The 27,474-nt window shown below is 35.6% G+C and overlaps 1 protein-coding gene across 1 annotated transcript in view; it reads left to right on the forward strand.

Moving 5' to 3' along the window:
• SRBD1 (S1 RNA binding domain 1) overlaps positions 1-27,474 on the forward strand; it is a 230,130-nt gene that overhangs the window by 44,005 nt on the left and 158,651 nt on the right. The window contains exons 10-14 of the mRNA XM_008976238.5: positions 10,152-10,255; positions 19,166-19,273; positions 21,614-21,771; positions 25,285-25,375; positions 26,062-26,169. Coding sequence (XP_008974486.1) covers positions 10,152-10,255; positions 19,166-19,273; positions 21,614-21,771; positions 25,285-25,375; positions 26,062-26,169 — 569 coding nt within the window. The remainder of the gene's footprint in view (positions 1-10,151; positions 10,256-19,165; positions 19,274-21,613; positions 21,772-25,284; positions 25,376-26,061; positions 26,170-27,474) is intronic.

The following is a 27,474-nucleotide window of genomic DNA, read 5'->3' on the forward strand; positions in this document are numbered from 1 at the left end:
CCCAGTATCCTTATATTTGAGCTCAATTCTGGATCTCTTCCATGTGAAATACAAATATGAGATATCTGATTTAGAATAAAGTGTGAGAGGTCTCATTTACTTATATAAATCAGTCATTGTATCTCAGTGTTTTAATTTCATTTTTCAGTTTACTAATTTTTTTTCCTAAGTGTAGTCGTAGGCTATATCTACATTGTGGAATGTGGCTTTTAAATTATATAGGGCAAAAAGGAGATAAAAACCAAAAATACAGTAATACTGGCGTTTATATTTACATATATAATGACATTTATTAGTGTTCTTTATTTCTTTGTATGGCTTCAAGTTACTATCTAGTGCCCTTTCATTCCAGTCTGAAGCACTTCCTGTAATATTTCATGTAAGGCAGGTCTACTAGTGACAAACTTCCTAGTTTTTGTTTTTCTGGAAAATCTTAATTTCTCCTTTTTAAAAAAATTTATGTTTAATTGTGGTAAGATGCACATAACATAAAATGTACCATCATAACCATTTTTAAGCATACAGTTCAGTAATGGGAAGCATAGTCATATTGTTGTGCCACCAATCTCCAGAAATTTTTTATCATGCAAAACTGAAACTCTATGCCCATTAAACATTTCATTCATTTTTTTATAGAGAGTTTTTTAAAATATAGAATTCTTGGTTGATGGTTTTTAATTTTTCCCTTTTAATACTAAATATACCATCCACTCTTATGGTATGGCCTCCATGGTTTTTTATGAGGAATCAGCTGGTTATCTTACGATGCCTTATTCATGACAAGTCTCTTCTCTCTTGCTGCATTCAGGATTCTCTGTCTTTATCTTTTGACAGTTTGATTATAATGTGTCTTGTCATGGGTCTTTCTGAGTTTATCCTACTTGGAGTTTATTGTGATTCTTAGACGTGTAGATTAATGTTTTTCATCAAACTTAAGAAATTCTTCATAATAATTTTAAAAAATATCCTTTCTGCGCCTTTCTCTCCTCTCCTGGGTCTCCCATTATATGTAGAGAGCATGATTGATAGTGTCTCACAGGTCTCAGCCTCTGTTGCTTTCTTTTCTTTATTTTTTTCTTTTTTCTCTGACTGTATATTCCCATTTGACCTATCTTCAGGCTTGTTGATTTATTCTTTGTATTCAAATTTGCTGTTGAACCCCTGGCACATTTTTATTTCAGTCATTGTACTTTTCAGCTCCGTAATTTCTATTTGGTTCTTTTTTATAATTTCTAACTCTTACTTTTCTATATGGTTGAAAGATCATTCTCCTGGCTTTCTTTAGGTCTCTGTTCATGATTTTCTTGAATTCAGCATATTGAATAGAGTTAATTTAAAATCTTTGTTTTGTAAGGTCAATGTCTAAGCTTCCTCATGGACAGTTTTTTTTTTTTTTTTGGTAAAGTCTGGATATGTTGTATTTTATAACTTGGTAACTCTGGAAATCAGATTCTCTCCCCTCCCTAGTGTTTGTTGTTGCTGCTTGTTTTGGGGGTGGTTTGCTCTAGTGACTTTTCTAAAGTATTTTTGTAAATTTTGTTTATGTGTGGCCACTGAGGTCTCCCTTGTTAGCTTAGTAACCATCTAGTTATTTAACCGAGATTCCCCTAAATGCCTGGAGCCAAAAACAAAAACAAAATAAACCCTAAAAGAAAAAAATCCCCTAAAAGAAAAAAACCCAAACTCTCCCAGACTTTGCAGATTGGCACTTTGTTGGGGCACTCCTTCAACACTTAGTGAGGCCATTAACAGCTCTGCCGTAGCCTTTTCTTCCTGTTTGCATGGAGCCCAAAGTTCATCTAGAGGTGAAAGCTTAAGGTTCCCTCAGATCTTTTCAGAGCATACACCTAGCCCTCAGCATGCCCAGGAATTTTAAAAAGCCCCTTTTCCCTCAAATATCTTATTTCCAAGTTTATTTTTTCACAGGTTTTTTGGTCTCTGTGTTAGTTGCTCCCGTGTTATCCCTTACCCCTCATGGCTGGGGCTAATACATTTGCCTTTAAGTACTTTTGACAAAGGCCACCTGGGAGGCTTCTTCTGTCCTGAGTAAGTTCCAAGGCATGTGAAATAAAGACAAGCCCTTGAGTCAGTTCCTCAGGGACACACCAGACATCAAAACACACAACCATAGTTATTTGAGAATAAGGTCCATATTGCTCCTTCTGCAACCTGCCCTAGGAACGTGGGCTGTCATCTTCAGAGGCCACTGCTGAGCTGGAGACTGGGGTACGTTAAAAGTGCTCTCTTACAGAAATTCTGCAACTTCTTTCTGTGTTTCTTTCGTTGTTATAAAATTTTTATTAGATTCCATAGTTGCGAAAAAGTTAATTCTGACAGTTTTTGCTACCTTACCAGTTACCTTTGTGGAGGGATGGAATTTAGAGTTCCCTACTCCACAATTTTCAGTGATGTCACTCCTAACAACATCTTTAAAATACTGTATCGCACACTCCTCATTCTATTCCAGAGCTGGAGTGTGGCTTTTAACGTTATATAAAGTTTTCTTTATTACCTTGTTTAATGCTTTTTATCCTGAAGTCTGCTTTGGTATTAGGATTGCCTTGCAACCTGTGCTTTCTTAAAGGAAATTGACCCCACTCTCCCTACTCTTGTTTTAATCTCAGCCCTACAATTATATTAAATGCTTGCCCTTGGTCCTTTTGCCAGAGCTTTCCAAAGCCTTTAGAGTGAATGAAACTTATTCTGTAGTCTAGTATACAGTTGGTAAACTTTTTCTGTAAAGGTCCAGTGAACAAATATTTAAGGTTTTGTGAGCCAGATGGCTTTTGTTGCAACTACGCAACTGCTGTGTAACACAAAATCAGTCATAGACAATGCATAATGAATGAGCATGGTTGTGTTTCAACAAAATTTTATTCACAAAAACAGGTGGCAGGCTGGATTTGACCCATGGGCCATAGTTTGCTAACTTCTGCTCTAGTGAATGTCTGAAGAAGGGTATATGTGTACAATATTCTCTGAGTTCTTACACATTCAAAATTGTTTTCTATGGCCTTAACACTTGAAGGATAGCTTGGCATGGTATAATCACTTTTGTTTGCATTTTCTTTCCTTAAGTTTCTTGAATATGTTGCTCTGCTGTTGGCTTCCTTTGTATGTTATATTTGAGAAATCTGATGCCAGTATAATTCTCTGTCTCCTAGAAATGCAAAGAGGTGGGTCCTATGTTGTGTTTTATTTATTTTCTTTATTGGTTTTATAGTTTTTTGAGAAAGGGAGGGGGAGATTTGAAATTAGGAAACTGCCAGTGTTTTTCAAACGCGGAATTTCTCAATAAATAATTTTAAAATTTATTTTTCTTCCTATCTGCATTTTACTGCTATAAAGAGAGAATAATAGAAAAAAAACTAGTATTCCTAACCTTTCATGTAATACTTAATTTTCATCATTAAGAATGTAATTGTTTTGCATGGTGGCACATGCCTGTAGTCCCAGCTACTCAGGACCCTGAGGCAGGAGGATTGCTTGAGTCTAGGATTTCTGGGCTGAAGTGCGCTATGCCGATTGGGTGTTCACATTAAGTTTAGTATCAATATGGTGACCCCACAGGAACGGGAGACCAGCAGGTTGCCTAAGGAGGGGTGAACTGGCCCAGGTCAGAAAAGGAGCAGGTCAAAACTGTGCTGATCAGTAGTGGGATTGCTCCTGTGAATAGCCACTGCATTCCAGCCTGGTCAACAGTGGGACCCTGCCTCTTAAAAAAATAAAAAAGTAATTGTTTTTCATTTAAGATGACACAGATGTGAAAATTTTTTGTTTTGTTGTAACAAGACATGAAGAGTGTTGAATTATCCCACAAATATTTCCTGAAAGGTTATTTTATGTTGGGTCCTGTTTAGGGTGTAGAGGTAACATGGCCCTTGCCCATTTAAAGATTTGAAATGTTTCACTATTATATCTAAAGTTGTCAATTTTACTTTTGTGTACACTATATTTACCACATCAGGTGAAGTACATACTTTCAATAATTTGAAAGAAAGTACAGTGAAATTTTACATACGTAGTTATTATAGTCTACTGATACAGGTATAACATAATGAAAAATAATTTTTAACAGTACCAGTGACTATACTAACATTCCTTTTGCAGAAGTAGTTTTTCTGTCTTATTTTGTCCACCTTTTATGTTGATTTAATTTTATTGCAACTTTGGAAAAACATTAATGCTTTTATTCTGTTAAAACCTAGCCTTCTAATTTCTGCTTGAAAATATTTTGTTGGGCTCTGCATTTTAACTAGTGTGTGTAGCAAATGTGGCATTCTGAGTTAGTGACTGAATTTAAGATTATGATTGACACAGGCTTCTGGGTGTGACAGTATTCAGGCCTGGGAAAGCAGAGCATTTTGGAAATGTCAGTTTTGAAAAACAGCACTGCTGTTTTACGAACTTTTTAGTTTATCATGTACAGGCCGGAGTGATGATATGCTAGGTAACAAAAACAGCTTCCCATTTCCTATAGTGCTGAGACCTCATGTCCTAAATGTGAACCTTACTTTTCAGCCTTTATGTAGATAACCCCAGCACAGTATCACAGAATACAGAAATGAATGCAAATGATGAAAGACAGTGTGGTGAAGGAAAATTACTGTGGAACTCTCTCCAAGTACTGTGGGAATAGCCGTTATTAGCTGCTTAGTAAATTCTTCCAGCTGCATCTTTTTTTCTTTCTTTTTCAAATTGGTCCTTAGTGTGATCTTTTCTACCACATGAATTTGTAACTCAGTCTTCACATTCTCTCATGGGACTTTCTGTTCCTTATCTTTATTGGTGTGTCTTTTTACTGACATGCAATTTCCTGTGTCTTAACTACCTATTTCCTGTTCAATGTCACCATCTGCAATAATTCTGCTTTAACCCGCTACTCACTTTCAATTTCAGTTTCTGTCCCAAGCTTTATTATTTCTGTTACCTTATTCCCTTCTCCACCATGGGTCTTCCTGTGTGTCAGGATTTTTTGTAAGTTTGACGTATTACATTACTAGGTATGGTGAAAAAGAGCAAAAAACCTCCAATAATGTATTGTGATATTATGGTATACTTATGTAAATCGGAATGAAATAACTCTCCTCTATATTGTTGTACTCTACTTAATTTATTAGAGAAAATTTCTTGTATGAAGAACTTCTGTTTACTAAGCTGGCACAACCTATAGCAAATACGGAAGTCTCTGCTGAGCTCAAACTGAAGTTTATTTTATATTCACAATTTATTTCTTTATAGATAGTTCTATGCAGTATTATTGAATATATTGTTTTATGTAAGCTTACTTTTTTTTTTTTTCTTAGACAGTATCTTGCTCTTTCACCCAGGCTGGAGTGCAGTGGCAGAATCCCACCTCACTGCAACTTTCGCCTTGCGGGCTGAAGGCATTCTCCCACTTCAGCCTCCTGAGGAGCTGGGACTATGGGCATGCACAAGCACACCTGGCTGATTTTTGTATTTTTTGAGAGTTGGGGTTTCGCCATGTTGCCCAGGCTCATCTTGAACTCCTGAGCTCAACCAGTCCTCCTGCCTTGGCCTCTCAAAGTGCTGGGATTATGAGCATGAGCCCCCATACCCAGCCGAAACATTTATTTCTAAGTGATTGTTCTATTTCTGCTGATGTTTACTTTAGAAATTTCTCAAGTATATAAGAAAAGAAAAAAGTCCCCTATATAATTTTTTTAAAACTCTGACAATTTGTTTGATATTTAAAATTTTACTCAATATTTTTAAAATTTAAATTAAAGTTACAAAAAAATACGCTTTTTATCTTTTGACATTCTTTTCAACATGAAGCACAAATTGAGAAATTTTCACGGTAGAATTATTTTGTGGTAATATTAAGTTGAATTATTCTAAGCTTGTTTCACCACAGATAGGAAGTCTAAGTTTTTGTTAGAGATCCTCATGGAAATGTGCTAAAATTGTTAAAATATCAGTTTGTGTCCTGTAAAGGGAGAACTTAGTTTATTAAAACCCCATTCATTAAGAGTAATTGGAAGAAAGCCATTAAGAATTAGTGAAAAATCTGAATATATGTTGAAGTGATATTGTTTAATTTTTAATATATAATATACATAAATATATAGTTACAGACTAGCAAATATTTAAGGTAGGCTGTTAACTTGATTAAATTATTTGGTTAATTTGTGTTACTATTTATCATCTTAATAATTGGTATTAAAGAGTGCTTTAAGAAAAGAGTGTTTTAATTTTCTAATAGGTTTATTGAAGTAAAATTCATATTGCATTTAATGCAACCATTAGAACTTTATAAGTTCAATAGTTTTTCGTAAATTCACTCAGTTGTGTCACCGTTACCACAAGCAATTTTAGGCCATTTTTCTCCCGAATATTTCCTGGCATCAAGCTCTAGGCAGCCAACTTTCTATCTCTATAGATTTGTCTGTTCTGTTCATTTCATATAAAGGAATCATACAATATGCAGACTTTTGCCGCTGGTTTCTTTCACTTAGCATAATGGTTTCAGAGTTTGTCTGTTATGGTACGTATTAGTATGCCTTTCCTTTTTATTGCTACGTAATACTACATTATATGGATTCTCTACATTTTACTTATCCATTCATCAGTCAGTGAATACTTTGGTTGTTTCTACTTTTTGGATATTATGAATAATGCTATGAACATTCGTGTCTAAGTTTTTGTGTGGACATATGTTTTTATTTCTCTTGGATATATACCTAGGAGTATAATTGCTGGGTTATATGGTAGCTTTACATTTAACCTTTTGAGGAACTGCCATATTTTCCAGAGTGGCTATGCCATTTTTACATTCTCACCAGCGGTTTGTGAAGGTTCCGATTTCTCTACATCCCCCCCAACATTTATTGTCCATCTTTTTGTGTTTTGATTTGCATTTCTCTAATGATGCTGAGCATCTATTCATGTACTTATCAGTCATTTGTATATAATTTTTGAACAAATACCTCTTCAGATCTTTTGTACATTTTAAATTGGGTTGTGGCCAGGCGCGATGGCTCACGCCTATAATCCAAGCACTTTGGGAGGTTGAGGCAGGCGGATCGCCTGAGGTCAGGAGTTCGAGACCAGCCTGGCCAACATGGTGAAACCCCATCTCTTAAGAAAATAAATAAATGAATAAATTGGGTTTTGTCTCCTTATTGTTGAGCTGTAAGAGTTTTAAATATATTCTAGATACCCTTATGTGACATATGATTTGCAAAAATTTTTGTCCCATGCCGTGCATTTTCTTTTCACTTTCTTGATACTATTCTTTGAGGCACAAAAACTAAAATTTGTTGAAGTTCAATCTAGTTTTTTGTTATTGATTACACTTTTGGTGTTATATCTAAGAAGGCTTTATGACTTGAGGTCATAAAATTTTTCTCCTTTTTTAATGGAAATTTTATAGTTTTAGTTCTTGTATTAAGGTCTAAGATCAATTTTGAGTTAATTTTTATGTATAGCATGAAGTAGGGGTCCGTCCACTTTTGTTCTTTTGCATGTGGTTAGTTCTAGTTATTCATGATTTATTGAAAAGATTGGATTTTCTTCATTGAATTATCTTGGTACCCTTGTTGAAAATCAGTTGACACTATATGTATAAGTTTATTTCTGGACTCCAATTCTATTCCATTGTATGTCTATCCTTATGCCAGTCCCCACTGTCTTGATAACTGTGGCTTTGTAGTCAGTTTTGAAATTGGGAAGTGGGAATCTTCCAAGTTTATTTTTATTTTTAAAAATTGACTTGGCTATTCTCAGTCCTTTGAATTACTATATGTGCTTTAAAATTAGTTCACCAATTTCCACAAAGCATGCCAATTGGGATTTGATAGGGATTTCACTGAATTTGTAAATCAACTTGGGGAGTGTTGCCATCTTAGCAATATTAGGCCCTCTGATCCCTGAACATGGGATGTTCATGGATATTTATTTAGATCTTCTTTAATTTCTTTCAACAATGTTTTGTAGTTTTCATAGTACAGTTGTTCCTTGGTATATACAGGAGATTGATTCCAGGATCTCTGCATATACCCAAATCTATGTATATGCAAGTCCCAGAGTTGGCCCTGCAGAACCCATGTATATGAAAAATCAGCTCTCCTTATGCGTGGGTTTCAGATCCTGCAATTACTGTATTTTCAATCCCTGTTTGGTTGAAAAAAATCCACGTGTAAGTCAACACATGCAGTTTAAACCTGTATTGTTCAAAGGTCAACCGTGTAAGTTGTGAACTTTTTTTGTTAAATTTATTCCTAAGTATTTTATTCCTTTTGGTGGTATCATAAATGGAATTAAAAAAAATTATTTTCAGAATGTTTATTGCTAGTATGTAGAAATTAATTTTATTTGTTGAGCTTGTGTTCTGCAACTTTGCTGAACTCTTTATTAGTTCTAATAGTTTTGTAGTGGATTGCTTAGAATTTTCTATATATAAGATCATGTTAGCTGCAAATAGAGAAAGTTTTACGTCTTCCTTTCCAATATTGATGGCCTCCCTTCTTTTCCCTGGCTAGAACCTTCAGTACAATGTTGTGAGAGTGGACACACTTGTCTTGTTCCTGGTCTTTGACCAGTAAATATGATGTTAGCTGTGAGATTTCTGTGCACATGCCCTTTCTCATATTAAAGAACTTTCCTTATATTTCCAAGTTTTTTGAGTGTTTTTTATCATGAAGGGCTACCTGATTTTGTCAGATGTTTTTCCACATCTATTGAGATGATCATAGGATTTTTGTTATTTATTCTATTGATATAATGTGTTAGGTTAATTGATTTTTTAGATGTTAAATCAACTGGGCATTCCTGGAATTGATTCTAGTTGATCTTGGTGTATAATCCTTCTTATATATTTCTGGATGTGGTTTGCTATTACTTTATTGAGGATTTTTACATCTATATTCATAAGAGATATTGGTTTGTAGTTTTCTTGTGAAGTCTTGTCTGGTTTTTGTATCAGAGTAATACTGGCCTCATAGAAATATATGTGAAGTTTTTCCTTCTCTAATATCTTTTGGAAAGTTTGTGAAGAATGGATATTGATTCTTTTTAGAATGTTTGGTAGAATTCAATGGTGGTGCCATCTGGGCCTGGACATTTATTTGTGGGAAATTTTCAAATTACTAATTCAGTGTCCATACTTTTTATAGGTGTGTTCAGATTTTCTGTTTCTTTTTGGTTTGTTTTTGGTAGTTTGTATCTTTTAGGAATTTGTCCATTTTATCTTAGTTATCTAATTTGTCATACAGTTGCTCATGGTATCTCTTATAATCTTTTTTATTTCTATAAGGTCCTTAGTAGTGGCCTCTCTTTTGTTCCTGATCTTGGTGTTTGAGTGTTTCCTGTTGTTTTTCTTGATTAGTCTAGCGAAAGGTCTGTTAATTTTGTTGATATCTTCAAAGAACCAACTTATGGTTTTGTTGATATTTATTGCTTTTCTATTCTCTATTTTATTTTTACCCTATTATTTATTATTTTCTTCTGCTTGTTTTGGTTTTGTTTGTACTTTAAGGAGTGTTTTTAATGTGTTTTAAGACAGTCGTTCTTTTAATATTTTAATTAAGAGCATGGACAGATTGATCTGAAGTTTAAATTCTTTTTTTGCTATTTGCTAGCTTTGTGATTTGGAACAAGTTAGTTTCAGAAAAATTATTATATAAAGTGAAGATAATACATTACTGGTGACTCTAAGGATTACTTGAGATAATATATTTAAAGTGCTTAGATAGGCTCTACAATTAGTAATGCTCAATGGATGGTAACAATTTGTAGCTACTAAATATTGCACCTAGGATTTTACATGTTTGTATTTATCTTAGCACAGGTTATCTTTTCAAATTATAAAAAGTATACCCTTCCAACTCCAGATAATCAAAAATTTTCAATTAGTAGAATCTGAAATGAGATTTTTAGATCATCAAAGTCTCTTCTTGTAAATGTGATAGATAGGCTTTGTATCTGCATTTTATTTTCTAAGAGCATGTTAGGGTTTTCCTTATGTGGGAGGTATGTTACTTGAAAAAAGTGTAAGTAAATGATTATTTTAAAATGTATTCTTGGTTAATAAACGAGTAAAAAATTCATATAGCTGTCAGCTACATAGTCGCCTGATTTGTTTCATATATTTTGTGGATTATTAGTCTTTGCCTTATGTTTGCACTCAGATTCTGGCAATTAACCGTGGAGAAAATTTGAAGGTACTGACGGTTAAGGTCAATATTTCTGATGGAGTGAAGGATGAATTCTGTAGGTGGTGCATCCAAAACAGGTCTGTTTACAGATATTTACAGAATTTTCTTTCTTTCTTTTCTAAAATATGATACCGATATCTATATGTACTGATATGTAAAGATGTCTATTACGTGAACATTTTTAAAAAGCCAGTGACAGGCCGGGCGCGGTGGCTCACGCCTGTAATCCCAGCACTTTCGGAGGCTGAGAGGGGTGGATCGCGAGGTCAGGAGTTCAATATGAGCCTGGCCAAGATGGTGAAACCCTGTCTCTACTAAAAATACAAAAACAAAAAATTAGCTGGGCATGGTGGTGCACACCTGTAATCCCAGCTACTTAGGAGGCTGAGGCAGAGAATTGCTTGAACCCAAGAGGCTGAGGTTGCAGTGAGCCGAGATCACGCCACTGCACTCCAGCCTGGGCGACAGAGCAAGACTCCATCTCAAGAAAACAAACAAACAAACAAAAAACCCACCAATAACAGACAAGGTATGTAGTGTCCCTTTTGCATTAAAAAAAATAATAAAATAAGTATGTGTGTCATGCATATTTAAACAGAGATTATCCAGGAGGGTGTGTGAGGAATTTTTGTTAGTGATTATCTCTGTGGAGAAGAACTTTTTTACTTCATTACTTTTCTGTACTATTTGAAACTTTTGTAAGATCATCTTTTCCCTTGCAAAAATAAACTAACAAAAATATGCTCTATGTATCATATCTGAAGTGTTTAGCTCTTTAAGGATGATGGAAACAAAAATTAACTTATTGGATATTACAATATAAATAAGCATTCTGTATGTGGGGATAAATGTTGCATGTTAAGGATGTTTGAAAGAAACATTAAGTTTATTAGATATTTTAAGGAAATGTCTAAGCTTATGTAATTTTTTATTACCCTTTTTATTTGTTAAGGGAGCCTTTTAAAATAGCACCATGTTTGTATAATACTTTTTACTTTTAGTTTTAATTTTTCAGAGTGTAATTGATCCTCACAAAAATCTATTTAGTTGGTAGAGCAGATTTTGTAGCCACCACTTAGCCAGTGAGAAAACTGATACAAAGAGGTAAGTAAAGTGGCTTCCTAGCAGCTAGGAGATGTAAATTTTGATAAAGTTCATCACCAGCTAGTTCTGTGTAACTTTAGGATAAAGAGATTGCTAGGAATGATACTTAAATACTTGAAAATAAGTATCATGGATTTTGGAAATCAGTTATCTCATTCAACACAACTGTTTTGTTAATTCATTAAAAGCCATGAAGGATCAACTTGCTTAACAACCAAATACTACTAACTAAGCAACCATTAAGTAAAACAACAGTCTAAATGTTAATCAATAGGTAAATTGCTTAAGCCAATTATGTTATATCCATATGGTGGAATTCTGTGCAGCCATTTTGAAAAAGTGGAAATAGAGCTGAAGTTGAAATATGAACATGTCTTACTAAGTTAAAAAGACAATTTACAATTAGCATTTATTTATAGTATGATTTCACTAGTGGCAAATAAATGTCTTTATATTACTGTGTATATTTTTCTATATAGTTTCTTTTCTTTTTCTTTTTTTGAGAGACAGGGTCTCACTCTGTTGCCTAGGCTGGAGCACACAGGTGCTATCATAGCTCACTACAGCCTCAATCTCCCAGACTCCAGTGATTCTCCCACTTTAGTCTCCTGTGTAGCTGGGACCATAGGTGCGTACCGCTGGCTAAACTTTTTTTTTTTTTTTTTTTTTAAAGAGATGAGGTCTTGCCATGTTGCCCAGGCTGGTCTTGAACTCCTGGGCTCAAGCAGTCCTCCTATCTGAGCCTCCCAAAATGCTGGCGTGACAGGCGTGACCCACCATGCCTGGCTAGTTGTCATTTTTTATGAATGCTTATTTCCTTTATAAATAAGCAAATAAATTCCAATGAAAGGAAAGAGGAAATGTATGCCTAAAAGAAATGCTAAATTTAAAAAATTAGGAAATTAGATAATTTTAAGATATGACAAAACTCTAAGATAGTTTCATAGAGGAAACTCCTAAGAAGTAGATATATTTGAGTTTGAATTCCAGTTATATTACTTTCTACCTCTGCACCTATGGGCATGTTACTTAATTTCTTTCTCAGTTTTGTCTATCCTTAAAATGGTAATACTTTACTTGTAGATTTGAGAGAATTAAATGATAATCTACGTAACTGTATAGCACAATGTCTGGTGAAGAACAGGCCTTTGATGGTATCTGTTATTACAAAGTAGTGGGATTATTGTGCTAATTCTTTTTAGAAATGTTTTAGTAAATCACAGTAAGTTGAAGACAATTTCTGGCTTATTTTTCTGTAAATATTCATAATACTCAGTATCAGAGTCAGTCCTCAGTAGTTAAAGTAAAAATATGCTTTTAACCTATTTATTAGCTTTAGACTAAGTAAATGTCAAGGAATTTTTTTACAGTGATTTATTTTTCCATGGCTTATTTATATTTTATTTAGTTCTCCAATTGAAAAATTTGTAATATTATTTAGCCTACAATGTAACATGTTACATCATTATGGCATAGTAATATAATTTTCAGTCAGGTTTGGAAGTTTTTCTTTTTCTTTTTTTTCTTTTCTTTTTTGAGACAGGGTCTCAATCTGTCACTCATGCTGGAGTGCAGTGGCATGATCTTGGCTCAGTGCAGCCTTGACTTCCTAGTTTCAAGCTGTCCTCTCACCTGAGCCTCCTGAGTAGCTGGGACTACAGGTGCGCACCACCACACCCAGCTAAATTTTTCTTTCTTGTAGAGACAGGGGTTTTGCCATATTTCCCAGGCTGTTCTCAAACTCCTGAACTCAAGTGATCCACCAACTTCCGCCTCCCAAAGTACTGGGATGAACCACCCCAGGCATGAACCACCATGCCCGGCCTGAAACTTTTTCTTCATTTAGATAATTCCAAGAGCTGAAACACTTTTCTAGGACCTAAAAAATTATTCTCAAAAGAACTTTTTTTTTTCCTTTAAGCACATGTGAATGACTAGAAATGCTTACTTGATGAATCTTCTAGTTCCTTTTTTTACTCTCTTTTTCCCTATTTCTTCTACCCTCTTCTGTATGTACTCATCCATTCAAGTTATGTGCTAGATTTTGGAGATTCACCTGTAAATTAGACAGATATACTGCTTATCCATGATGACAGCGTAGTTTAATGAGAACAACACTGGGAAAATCATTACGAGTATGTTGAGATTATGAAGGAAAAGTGTAGTAAGAAGAAGAAAAGTGCTTGTAACAGAGCCCTGAGTAGTGTGGACTTGACAGCTAGGTAGGTTGGAGATAGAAGGAGAAGGAAGAGAAGTGACATGGAATGAAGATTGAGATGTTGACACAGGTTAGATCATACATAGCTTTCAGGTATGCTAAAGATTTTTTTCTTTTAAGGATGGTGGGAAGCCAATAAAGATTTTAAATACAGGAGTGTGATGATCAGATTGCATTTTAAGATCACTCAGGCCACAGTGTAGATAATTATTTGGAAGGAATCAAGAGTAGATATGGGACAAGAGATTATGGTAGCTTAGACTAGGGTGGTAGCAATAGGGAATAAGTAGATAGATTTGGGCAATATTTAGGAGGTAGACAGGGGCAGGACAAGGTATCTGATTAAATGGTGGGTGGATTGGTTAGGGAGAGGTGAAGTGAAGCATAAAATTTGTGTGGCGGCTGGGCGTGGTGGCTCACGCCTGTAATCCCAGCACTTTGGGAGACCGAGGTGAGAGGATCACCTGAGATCAGGAGTTCAAGACTTTGAGACCAACCTGACCAACATGGCGAAACCCTGTCTCTACACAAAATACAAAAATTAACCAGGCATGGTGGTGCATGCGTGTAACCCCAGCTACTTGGGAGGCTGAGGCAGGAGAATTGCTTGAACCCAGGAGGTAGAGGTTGCAGTGAGCCGAGATTGCGCCATTGCACTCCAGCCTGGGTGACAAGAGTGAAACTCCATCTCAAAAAAAAAAAAAAAAAAAAATTGTGTGGCTTGAACAATAAGGTGGATGATATAGTTACTATCACACTATAAATATATTAAGAACTATGTAATAGGGCAAATAGTGATTTAAATGGCAATCTTGTCATTACATAAGTTAATTAGCATAACAAGGAATAATTTAAAGCTAATGTATTAGTATTAAAACTAATATTTAGGTCCAAATTCAGCAAATGAACAATTCCTCATTTGGAATTGTATGTTACTAGTACAAGATAAGTATGAAGGGGATTTCTAAGCTTTTTAGATGCTGAAATAGTTGCTGTGTGTGTGAGAACCTCAGTAATTTAAGTTTCTGCATTTGCTCTCTAAATAAAAATGTATCTAAGGAAATTTTTTTTAAAAAATTAAGAAAACTTCTTTTTAGAGACATTATCTCACTATGTTGCTCAGGCTGGTCTCAAACTCCTGGATTTAAACAATCCTTCTGCCTCAGCCTTCAAATTAGCTGGGACTGCAGGCATGCACCACCACACCTGGCTTCAGAACTTGTCTTTTGAGTTTGCAGATTTTTGTGTCTTTGACTTGATAAGTTAATTTTTATTCTCCCTAAAATTGTGCTGCTGTTTTTCATGTAGTAGATTTAAGGGAAACTGTCTCTCTTTTAAATGTGGAAAAAAGAAAGCCCAGTGGAGAGAGCCTGTCTTTATCTTATATATATGAAGTTGGGAGAGCATATTTCTTTGCCAAAGTGGAGAATATTTCTTTGGAGGAGTCTGTGATCCCTCACCTCAGTTTTGTGCTTCATTGTATGCAACATACATAGCATGTGTTTTGCAATGTATATTTGGTTTAAGTGAGTCCTACTTAGTTTTATTCAGATGTATTTAACTGTTGAATTAGAGGAAGAATCAAGTTTTGAGATGACTTCCTGTAAGGCAAACCCATCATATTTTCTTTAAGTTTAAAGATTTAAGCAACAGGGTTTGTGAATTTACTATACTATTTCAGGTCCCTTAGTATGCTAAGTGCCTTCAATAAATCCCAGGAAGCCGGTGAAGGGCAGGAATTGTTTTGGTGTAAGGAGCAAAAACGAGTTTCTATAATGTAGGAAATGAATGTAGCCGTTCTCTTTCAGGGCTGGGTCTAGTGGTCTAAAGTTCAACTGAATGGGCATAATTGAGGCATCCTCAAGTATTAAATAGACCCATAGCTCTCTGTTCCAGGAAGGGGAGGAGAGCAGTCCAAGCCAAGGGAGGATCTTGAGACTTGAAGAAGACTACTGGGGGTTTGAGAGGGTATGGGTAGGTGATATTTAAGATTTCTGGCTTTTTCCTGCAAGCAGTGGCTTAAAGGGAAACACCTTAGGAGACAAATCAGATACATACATTAAAACAAATCACTCTGTTAGGGTCTTCCTACCTCTAAGGACTATCTGTCTAGCATATTGTTGCATGATTCAGGACTATGTTCTCTCTCCTACCTTGTCAAGCTCCATAGCTTTGTGTATAAGACCCTTTATGATCCAGCCACTGCCACATTTTCTACCCTCATCTTTCCTCCTGTTGATCTTGCCACTTTATTTCCTAGAAGCGCTAACCTTATAGTTACTTCAATTTACCGTGCTTTTTCATGCCTCTAAGCTTTTACATATGCTATAATTTCTTCCCAGAATGCCCTTATTCTTTTGTCTTGCTTGGTAAACTACAATTCATTAAAAAAAACCTATCTCAGATGTTTCTTTTGGGAAGTCTTTCTTGACATTGGATTCCCCAAATTAATAATAATAACAGCAGCAGCAGCAGCAGCAAAAACTTACATAGAATGTATTAGGCACCATTATAAGTCCCTTGCTTATGTTAACTCACAACAATTCAATGAAGTAGACTATTATTACTCCCATTTTACTGATGAAGAAATAGTAGCACAGATATACTTAAGTAAATCCACCATGAACATAGAGCAAGGCCAGACATGGTGGGTCACGCCTATAATCCCAGCACTTTGGGAGGCCAAAGCAGGTAGATCACTTGAGGTCAGCAATTCGAGACTGGCCTGAACAAAGTGGTGAAAACCTGTCTCTACTAAAAATACAAAAATTAGCTGGGCGGGATGGCGCACGTCTGTAGTCCCAGCTACTCGGGAGGCTGAGGCAGGAGAATGGCTTGAACCTGGGAGGTGGAGGTTGCAATGAGCCAAGATTGTGCCTCTGCACTCCAGCCTGGGTGACAGAATGAGATGAGACTCTGTCTCAAAAAAAAAAAAAAAAAAAAAAAAAAAAAAGTAATAGAGCATAGAGCAGAACAGATCATACTTTTAACTAGTATATTATACTGCTGTTTGCTGTCACTTCTGCTTTTGAGCTCTTCATATCTTTAACATTTATTTCTGTTTTTACATTTATTGTGCCGTACATTTGTTTAGATATTTGTTTCATTGAAAAAAGGTGTGTTTGTTGAATTCATGCCTTTTTTCAATGGAGTAGAGAAATCCTACTCCTCTGTATCCCTAATTCCTTCAGGCAAATGTTACAGTAGGGAGCAGCAGGGATTTAGGTGGAAGGAAGGATGTATATCCTGCCTAAAAGCACTTCCACTAAAATTTAAAAACTGTATGACACTTTCTATGGAAGAGATTCAGTTAGTTGCTATTATGTAATCTTTGGAATAAAACATTGTAAGTGCTTAAATGTTTGTTCAGTGAAATGTAGTTCATTTCCTAGCCTAAGATAAGTAAAGGGGATGAGAGTACCCTTAAGGTAATATTAATTAATATTTTGTTAATGGTTTTCATTCAAGAGGGCAAGGGCAGAGATGCTGTAGATGGATGAAAACACAGAATGGATAGTATCATAGGACCAACAGGTTTATATGCCCACTGTGCAGTAACAGACTAATACACCAAGACAGCAGGGTTTGTAGCAGAGAAAAGAGCTTAATGGGCCTGGCGAGGTAGCTCACGCCTGCAATCCCAGCACTTTGGGAGGCTGACATGGGCAGATCACGAGGTCAGGAGATCGAGACCATCCTGGCTAATACAGGGAAACCCCATCTCTACTAAAAATACAAAAACCAAAAATTAGCCGGGTATGGTGGCGCCTGTAGTCCCAGCTACTCAGGAGGCTGAGGCAGGAGAATGGCATGAACCCAGGAGGTGGAGGTTGCAGTGGGCCGAGATGGCGCCACTGCACTCCAGCCTGGGCGACAGAGCAGGACTCCGTCTCAAAAAAAAAAAAAAAAGTGTTTAATGATTGCAGGGCACTGAGTGAAGAGATGGGAGGAGGCCTTGAAATCCATTTTTCCAAAAAATTCTGGGCTGGGTTTTTTTTGTTTGTTTTGTTTTTGTTTTTAAGAAAGGGTCTCTGTTGCTTAGCTGTAGTGCAGTGGTGCATCATGGCTTACTACAGCTTCAACCTCCTGGGCTCAAGTGATCCTCCTGCTTCAGCCTTGTAAGTAGCGGGGACTACAGGCACACACCAACACATCCAGCTAAATTTTTATTTTTTGTAGAGACAGGGTCTGGCTATGTTGCCCAGACTAGTCTTGAACTCCAAGTGATCCTCCCACTTTGGCCTCTGGAAGGCCATACTCTGGGATTACAGATGTGAGTTACTGTGCCCAGCCTGGGCTAGGATTTTTAAGGGGATCGTGGAAGGAAAGGAGCTGGAAATTTGTGGTCTTTGATTGGTTGGGGTAAGGGGGATAAAATCATCAGCATATGGAAACTGTACTCTTTGGTGAGTCAGCTTCTTGGTGGGAGTCTTTCATACTAGCTGATGTCAGTAGTTTTGTTGGTACACAGGACCTGAAAGAGTATTCAAATGGAAAACTTAACATTTCATAATGTTCAGGTTGTTACCTATAGAGCAGTTAAGGGGAGCTATAATCTAGTAACAAGGTCTGTGTGATTCTAGGACAGTAGGCACCAAACAACTATGAGGAAGCAGGTCAGAGAGTGAGCTGACCTCATGATTAATGCTGAATGTGCTGCCAGCTTGGTTTATTTTCATTTCTAGCCCTCCCTTCTTTCCTGATTAATTTTATAAGGTTTATAGGGACCGTTTCAGTGAGGCTACATTTGTCCTTTTAGCTTGTGCTTTTCTCTTCTATTCTTTCCCCACTGTTCGTTAACAATTGGTTCTGTGGCATTTATAGTCCTCATTACATATGCAGATGCTGCCTGGTAGAGCATTGTGGCCTGAGCAATAGAGTAAGTTCTCAGAAATGGCAAGAGGCAAGGGTTGAAACAGAGTTTCTGCTTTGCTCAGTCTACTTTAACTCTCAGAAAGAGATAAAGAAAGGGGGAAAAAAAGGATACAGTGGCTGTCTTAACTTGGACTAACATAACAAAATACCACAGACTATGTGGCTTCAACAGGAGAAATTTATTTTCTCATAGTTCTGGAGGCTGAGAAGTCCAAGATCAAAATGCCAGCTGATTCATTTTCTGGTGAGGGCTGCCCTCGGCTCGTAGACAGCTGCATTCTTGCTGTGTCCTCACATGGTTGAGAAAGAGAGAGAAAGAGCAAGCCCTCTGTTATCTCTTCTTATCAGGGCACTGATTCCATCATGAGAGCCCCACCCTTATGACTTCATCTAAACCTGATTATCCCCCAAAGGCCCCATCTTCAAGGTATGGATTTGGGGAGGGACACAATTCAGTCTGTAGCAGTGGTGTAATAATTTTTTGGTGACTTTCTTGTATCTTAAGATTTTGGCCATTATTAATAATGCTTTGGAGACCCTTTACTGAAGAGGAAATTTTTTCCTTGTTTTATATCTGACCATAGATAGTTACTAGGATTTTTAAAATAAAAACTCCAGATGTCATAGTAATAATTTTCAGATACCACAGCCTTTCCTCGCAGATTATGTTACTTTGGCTTCAATAAAGGTTTTCCCCCCTTCTGTATTCCACCTCCCTTCTTTCTGGGAGCCTTTTTATGGCCTTATTTATTGTTGCATCAGTTTTAGTGTGGGCTTTTCTGTTTTGCAGGTGGAGACCACGTAGCTTTGCAAGGCCAGAGTTAATGAAGATCTTATATAATTCACTGAATGATTCCTTTAAACGCCTTATTTATCCTCTTCTCTGTAGAGAATTCAGGTATATATCTTGTCTTGTTTAATTTTGTGTACTGATTATTGTTATATGATACTAGTACCATTACAGTGTGTAGCTAATGTTTGTTGATTGATTAACCTATCGAAAGAATTTAGTCAGCATCACAAAGTGTTAAAGTTAAGGCTTGATTTCAATCTGTAGATGCATTCACATGCATAGATCATAAAAATAGTTCTTAATTATGATATGTTTTTCAAATCTTGACCACTTAATGTGTACCCCTTGAAATCCTGCAATACTAGTCTTGCAGCTGGAGGCAGTTTTTAGAGGTAAGAGAGCCAAAGAAAGCTTAAGGAAATCAGTAGGGTACATGATGAATCAATTACTTTGTTTTTAACTCCAAATGGGAGTTATTTGGATGAAAAATTATCAGCAATGATAAATATTAGGAGATTATTAAAATGGCAATGTGAACGGACTAATAGAAGGACTAAGTAATATAGATGAAAACTGCAAAAGAGGTGAGGTGCAGAATTGTTTTCAGGACAGAAGATGGAAAGAAAAGAAATGTAGGGAGGCAAAACTCCTCTCTCTTGCTTCTCTGTAACCCTTGTTTTTGCACCCAATCTTTAGAAACTAGACATTCCCTAATTCATTCCTTCCAAAATATTATAGATTATCTTCATTCTCATTTATTTGTAGGTTTCAGCAAGGGCTACTTGAAAACTGTAGTTTTGTAGCCATCTCTTCAACTTCTCTAGAATTTTTAGCAGCCTATGTAGGGCTTGTTTCTCTTTTGCTGGACTTGACCATTGACTTAAGATGGGTTCAGAGCAGGGAGTGAGCAGGTACTATTAAAAAAGACACATAGTCCTGTTGTCCAATTTCTTTTTACCAAAGTCATTTAATCTCTTGTTACATCCATTTTAGCCTAGATGTAGCCTAAAAATATTGTTCCTTTTAGAATTGTATTTCATTTCAAGCTGTCTAACATCGCTTGCTTTTGAGAGCTAGGGCATACACTTTAAAAATTAGGAATTTGGTTCTTCCTGAAGGAAAAAATTATGTTATTTAAAATTTCAATTTCTTTTTGTATGTTTTTCTTTTTATTGTTTTCTCATGTTGCTTATGTCTAGTGGCACTTTTGACATTTCTTGCATATATTTTTGATTTGAGTGGCTTCACTGCATGTGGAATAATTTCATTAAGGTTTAATGTAAACAGTTTGATGTGGGATCATTTAATGTATAAACTGTTTCTGAATTCCATTAGCAGTAGATAAGCAAGAGTACTTTCTCTTTCTTTTTCTAAAATGCCCATGGTTAAAATAATATAACTTATTTCAGTTTATAAGTTAGTTTGCAGGTATTATCTACAGATACGCCTCCTGATAGGAATACTTAACCTGAATAGCAATTAAAGAGGAGGACACTCCCACTTGGTTTGTTTTTTAGACCATTTTATTTTGCAGTCACTTAATTTGGTTGACTGTATACTATGCATAGCCTACTTCTGCATATCTTATTCCCGTGACTGTCATGATCATTCATCCATGTGTCATTTTTCACATCTATCTCTGTCATCAGTTCTACATTGTCAGTTACAAAGTGCTATCTATTTTGCCATCTTTTATTGTAACTTGAATTTTTCCTCCCCTTTATCTCCGTGGTGACTGTCTTAATTCAGGACATCATCATTTTTTGTCTGGATTACTGAACTAGCGTCATAGATGATCTTGGTCTTCTGTCTTGTCTTTTCCAATGCATATTACAAATCACCCTTTCAAAATTCTCATCTCGCAATTTCATGCTTGTGTACTTCTTTCAGCTGATCTTGTTTGTCTCCAGGATAGAATCCAAGCTCTTGAGAAGAACATGCATGACCCTTTGTGATCTGTTTTTTTCTTGCCTCTACTTCTGTCTCGCTGTTTCTTTTTACTTTAGCATACGAAATTACTTGCTGTTTCTATGATGAGCCATGAGCCTTTACATATGCTGTTTCCATTGTCCGGGATATTTTCTCCCTGCCCACTGTGCCTACTTTTGTTTGCATCCCATGTGACATTCAAATGTGCGTACACTCTCTGTCTTTCTCACATATACACATATTTATAAATATGGGTTTTATATACAGTAGAGAGCAGATAGAGAGGTAATGTAGGTATGATAAACTTGCAAGACTTGCTTCAGAATTGCTTGTGGTATCATATTACTGTGATTAGTGAAAATAGACTCAATATAATTTTTGTATATTTTTCTCTTAAGTTATATTGTTATAATAAATTATCCTTTGAGAAATAATTGTACAAAATGAATTCTGCTCCTTTTCTGGAAAGAAAATTTGGGTGAATGAAAAATTTTTTCTTTTCATCTATTTCTAAAGAGCCAAACTAACATCAGATGCAGAGAAGGAATCAGTAATGATGTTTGGACGGAACCTTCGTCAGCTCCTTTTAACAAGCCCTGTTCCAGGGCGCACCTTAATGGGAGTGGATCCTGGTTATAAACATGGTTGCAAATTAGCTATAATTTCTCCTACTAGTAAGTTGTCTTGCAATTTTCCATGTAAAAGTTGTTTGGTTGGTTATAAGTTTCACTTCATACATTTCATGAGGATTTGGAAATAATGTTAATTTTAAAGGCTTAAAAAGTGGTTTTCTCACATACAGGGGTGTTGGGAACCAGATAATCAAACTTCATTTTTCTCTCATTTGTTGATCAAACTCCTCAGTATACAACTATCATTTATATGCTTCCTATGTCTCAGTAGAGATATTGAGGATTAGTTAGGCTCGGACTTGAACTCTATTAATTCCCCATCAGATTCTATTATTGTGATGCATTTATATATGATGCATTTTAATTCTGCTTATATTTTAAATACCAAAAGACATTTTTATTTTTTTGCTCAATTTTTTTTTCCTGTTTACTTACACTTACACTGATATTCTTCATTTCTTTTGCATTTCCGTGCTTCCATTTGAGATCATTTTCTTTCTGCCTGAAGAACTCTATGCTATTACTTTTAATGAGACACATTGTCTTAGTTTTAGTTTGTCTGAAAACATCTCTGTTTTGCCTTCATTGTTGAAGAATATTTTTTGCTTGGTGTAGAATTCAAGATTGGCAGTTACTTTCAGTACTTTAAAGATGTCATTCTTTTTTTTTTTTTTTTTGGCTACTATAATTTTTGTTGAGAAGTCAGCCAAACTGTTCTTATTTGTTATTGTTCCTTTGAAGGTAATATGTCCTTTTCCTCTGGCTGCTAAGATTTTCTCTTTGTGTTTTTCAGTTTTCTTATGATGTGCTTCAGTGGGTGTGTATGTATGGGTTTTCTTGTCTTTTCTTTTCTGCATGAATTCCACTTAGGGTTTGTGGAGCTTCTAGCATCTCTTTCTGGAACTCCAATTACATACATATTATACCTTTCAGTTTCTTCTCTCCTTTTTGTTTATTTTCTGTTGATCATCTAAGTTAATTAATCCTCTATCCTGCTATGTCTAATTTGTTACTAAAACCATCTACTGAGTTCAAGTGATTGGTTTTTCAGTTTTAGAATTTCCATTTGATACTTTGAAAAATAGGGTTATAGCTCCCTATGAACTTCTTTATTTCTAATGTTTTTGATCTTTTAACTTCTTGTTTTATTTTCTATTAGCCTTTACTATTTTAATTTTTTAAGTTTAGATTTTCATTTCTGAAATAATTTTTTCTTTCATCTCGAATTCATTCCCAGTTTATCTCATCTAATTTCTGAGATTTTCTAATTTTGACTTATGTTATTCTTTTATTTATTTAATTTTTACTGAGTCAGGGTCTTGCTCTTTTACCCAGGCTGGAGCACAGTGGCGTGATCTCAGCTCACTGCAGCCTCCGCTTCCTGTGCTCAAACTATCCTCCCACCTCAGCCTCCCGAGTAGGTGGGACCATAGGCACGCACCACCACGCCTGCCTTTTTTTTTTTTTTTTTGTATTTTTAGTAGAGGCGGAGTTTCGTCATGTTGCCCAGGCTGGTCTTGAAATCCTGAGCTCAAGCTATGTGCCTGCCTTGGCCTTCCAAAGTGCTGGGATTACCAGCATGAGCCAGAATTAACGTTACTCTTATTTTCTGTAATGTTTCTTTTTAAGAAGCTTGTTCTCATACATTAGGCACATCTTTCTGTAAGGACATTATATTAGTCTTTTAAAAATTTTTTTGCTTAAAAAAAAATCATTCTATATAGAATTTGACTATCATGCATTTCTTTTGTTTAGTTTTACATACGTTAGTTTGAACTTTTAGTAGAAGCTGGGTCAGGCAAGTTGTTCTCACTGTATATCTCTAGAACTTTCTCTTCTGTTTTTTCCAAATCATTAAAAAAAAAAACTCTGTGTGGATTGAGAGATAGTTTATAGTTTCTGGAATCTGCTTCTCTGTTGCTTTCCTTTATTTTATCTGGGCTTTCTTTTTCCTTTGCTGTTACTATCTTTACTTTGCTCAGTTTGAATGTGATTACCACTTGTTTCTCCTCAGTGTGGAATTTTTGTCTTTAAAGGTATCTTTTACTAGTTAGTTTCAAGAGTTCATAGGGATCAGTGTTTTCCAATCCTTTCAGAAGTACTGGACCCCCTTTGTGCTGAATCTCTCTCAGTTTCAGCTCCTGTTCTCAAACTGACTGTTGAGATTTCCAGGGAAGTAGCCTTTGACATTTTTGGGATTCTCCTGTTCTCAGTTCCATCGCATATTCCACTGTTTCTTTCTGCTTCCTTCCATGCAGATGCTGATGCATAGGTGTCTTGTCAGTACCTTGTTCCCACCCGCTTTTTTGGGGGGTGGGGGTTTGTGGGGATATTTTATCTATGTTCTAGATATAGTCGTGACTTTTTGTTTTTGTTATCCTAGTTGTCTTTTTATGCTGTTCATTTTACAGCCAGTGGGAAATATATTTTATCAGTGTTTTTTTTTTTTTGCCTCTGTTCATATATCATGTGGCTTTTGTCCTTTACTATGTTGCTGTGATTAATTATATTACTAGAATTTTTTAAAATGTCAAGTCACACTTTCCTTAGATTAATGGAACTTGGTTATGATACTTTCTTTTGGGTGTGTTGTTAGATCAGTTTTCAGTTATTATATTGCTTATAGGATAATTGTTTTAAAAATGTCACAAACACATCTATATTCTTAAGCTGTTTTGGTAAGATATTTCTAATGATCTGTTTTCATAATTTAATATAAAGTTGTTTATAATGGTAGATATCTTTTAAACCTGTGTTCAATCTCTAGTTATATCTTCTTTTTATTCCTAATATAATTCCTGTATTTGTATGTTCTATCCTTTCTTTTACTTGATTGGTATTGCTAAAAGTATGTTTTTCTCTTAAGTGATTTGTAACTACACTTTGTTAATCTTTTCTGTTGCATTTTTTTCTGTTAATTTTTGCTTTTAACTTCAACATTTTCTACCTTCTGCTTTCTTTGGGTTATTTTGCTGTTCTTTTCCTAACTTGTAAGTTAGTCTCTTAGCTCAGTTTTATTCTTTAGGTAGTTATCTTCAAATTTTAAAAAATACTTTTAATCAAAATAATTTTAATTATTTTAAATTTAATTGTTATAAATATTTTCAATAAAAAATATTTTTCTTTATAATGCAATATAGAAAAGCTTCTAAGTCTTAAATATGCACAAGGTAAATAAAGTCATGTATCTACAACCAGAAAAAAAGAAATAGGATAGTCTCACAACAGTGTCTGACATATACTAACAATTCAGTTAGTGTTTGCTTTTACTACTATTGATGTTAGATGTTAGTGAAAACCGTTTTTCTTTTAGGTATCCTAGCATATTCTCCAATTAATAGTAGTTTTGTGTAGCAAACAGAATCCTGTGAAATTGGAAGGAGCAATACTTCAGAGAGGTTAGGAAGAATCTGATATAGTGAATATGAATAGTTCAGACTTCATTATAAAAAACAAGCCAGTCTCCTTTTCTGTTACAACTTGCTTAACAAAATCATTCATGTGTTTCACTTTGTAATTTCTTATAAAATGGCTTATTCTTTTCATTTTTTAAAGGTCAGATACTTCATACTGATGTGGTTTACTTGCATTGTGGACAAGGCTTCCGAGAGGCGGCGAAAATAAAGACACTTTTGCTGAATTTCAAGTATGAAAATAAGTAATCTTTTGAATATATCAGTGGCTCAGTCAACCAGAGATACCTTTGAAGCCCCTAATTTGGAGGGAGGGATTAAGGGAGGTGCCTTTGTGAGAGACAAGAAACCATATAAAACAGTTCTGGGGCAAATTGCTGGAGAACTCTGCGTGTGGAGACTTGAGAAACGCTGCTCCCTTCCTTTGCCACCATTACAAATAAAGGAGGTAATATGGGCAGATGTGAGCAGTTCATTCTTCTGTTCCAATTTTCTCCCTCTCTCCCTGCCTTCTTTCCATCTGAGGAATAGATGTGGTTATAGTTAGAAGTTTCAGAAATTGACAATATATTATATAATTTAATCATAATATCTTTATTGTGGCTTAGATGGCTTAGAATGATCCAGAGTTGACTTACTTATCTCTGATTTTGGTTCCTTCTCGATGGGAAGAAAGCTGACTTTTTTGAGATAGTGTGACAGTAAAATACTTCTCTGCTGCCTCCTATACCAAATGCAGGGCAGTGTCTTTTATTCCATATAAGTCTGTGTTTTCCTTATTCAACAGTGGACAGGTTGCTTGTATATATGAGGGAATAAGAGAATCATATAATAGTATTTGTGCATTCTGTACATTTTCTCCAGCTGATTTCAAAGCATGCCTTGAAATTCAGTTTGTCATTCTGTTTCTGCCTTGAAGCTGCAGCACAGTAGTGATTGGAAATGGAACTGCCTGCAGGGAAACAGAAGCTTACTTTGCTGACCTGATAATGAAGAATTATTTTGCACCACTGGATGTTGTTTACTGGTAAGGCTATTACATATGTCTCTTTTCTTGGAGAAGCATGGGAACTTTAAAGTTCCTTTTGTTATGAATCCTCCCTTCTCTTTTTAAGATGTACATCTTCTTTGTCCTCCAGACCACCTCTTGGTGTTCATGAGAACTTTGCAGGATAATGTAAAGTGTCTGACTCTTGGAGAAATTTGAGACAGGAATGATTAGAGCAGGACAGAGTCCAGAAACCTCTTACAGAAGCAGCACGTTAGGGCTCAGTTTCATTGGATTTTCTAGGCTATACATTGTGTGAGGGTTCTATTTAACTATTGAATAATAAGTAGAATGATGTACCAGGCTAGCAGCTAGTAGACTGTGAATAGCTTAGCCTTCTTCTCCCAAAGCTTTGAAGCCTATGAATCATTACCCTTCAGAACTGAGAGCCAAGGTAAGTATTATGAATTAAAAAGTATTTCCAGTATTCTTTCCTCATTTATCCCTTGGTCACAAACTTTTATTTCATATAGGCATACCGATAACTTGTGAATAGCTTTGGATTAGAAAGACCCAATTTCTCTAGTCTTGCCCCTGCATTTGTAGTAGTTCTGCTTTCTTTCACCATTGTTTCCCTACTTTCTCTTTGGATCTCAATAGTCATGTCTTCCTTTTCCAAACTATAGTAGAATATTAAGTCCTAAAGGATTTAATTCTAGGAGAGAGAGTAGTTATAATGGCTGATATTTAACAGAAAGTGATCAAGAGCTATCTCCCACTGCTAGTGAGAAAACTAATAACTAAAAGAATGGTTGACTGATGAGCAGGTGACTGACAGGATCAACAAAGTAACAGAAAGTAAAACCTAACACAGGAAGAATTCTAGGATTTGTGTAGGTAGGCCAAAAGGTAAAGGCCAGGCAGTTATTATAGTCAAGAGTGCCAAGAGTATAGTCAGAGTCAGTCAGAAAAACAAACTCAGGGTAACAAGGGGAGTAAGAGAAGGTGAGGAACAAACCGATAGGTGCCATGGGATCATGATTCAAGAAGGAAACAGATTGAAACATCCACTGCAGAATTTTTCCCTCTTTCTCTTGTTGTAATTTAAGTTGGCCTGGGAAATACGGTGGATCTTCCCTATTCTGGGAACTGCAAACGTGCAGCCAGTCCTTTTGAGAAACTAATACAAGCACTGATGTAGCTGGTTCAGTTTATTTCAGGTACCTTCTCTGATTTTTTTTTAACTTGTTCACATTAATTTCATGTAAATATCTTGCATACATTTGTAGTGGTTATAAGTACAACTTTCAAATCATAAAAAATATTAAGTAGTGAAGATGTCTT

The sequence above is a fragment of the Pan paniscus genome, chromosome 12, assembly GCF_029289425.2.
Source record: "Pan paniscus chromosome 12, NHGRI_mPanPan1-v2.0_pri, whole genome shotgun sequence".
Lineage (NCBI taxonomy): Eukaryota > Metazoa > Chordata > Mammalia > Primates > Hominidae > Pan > Pan paniscus.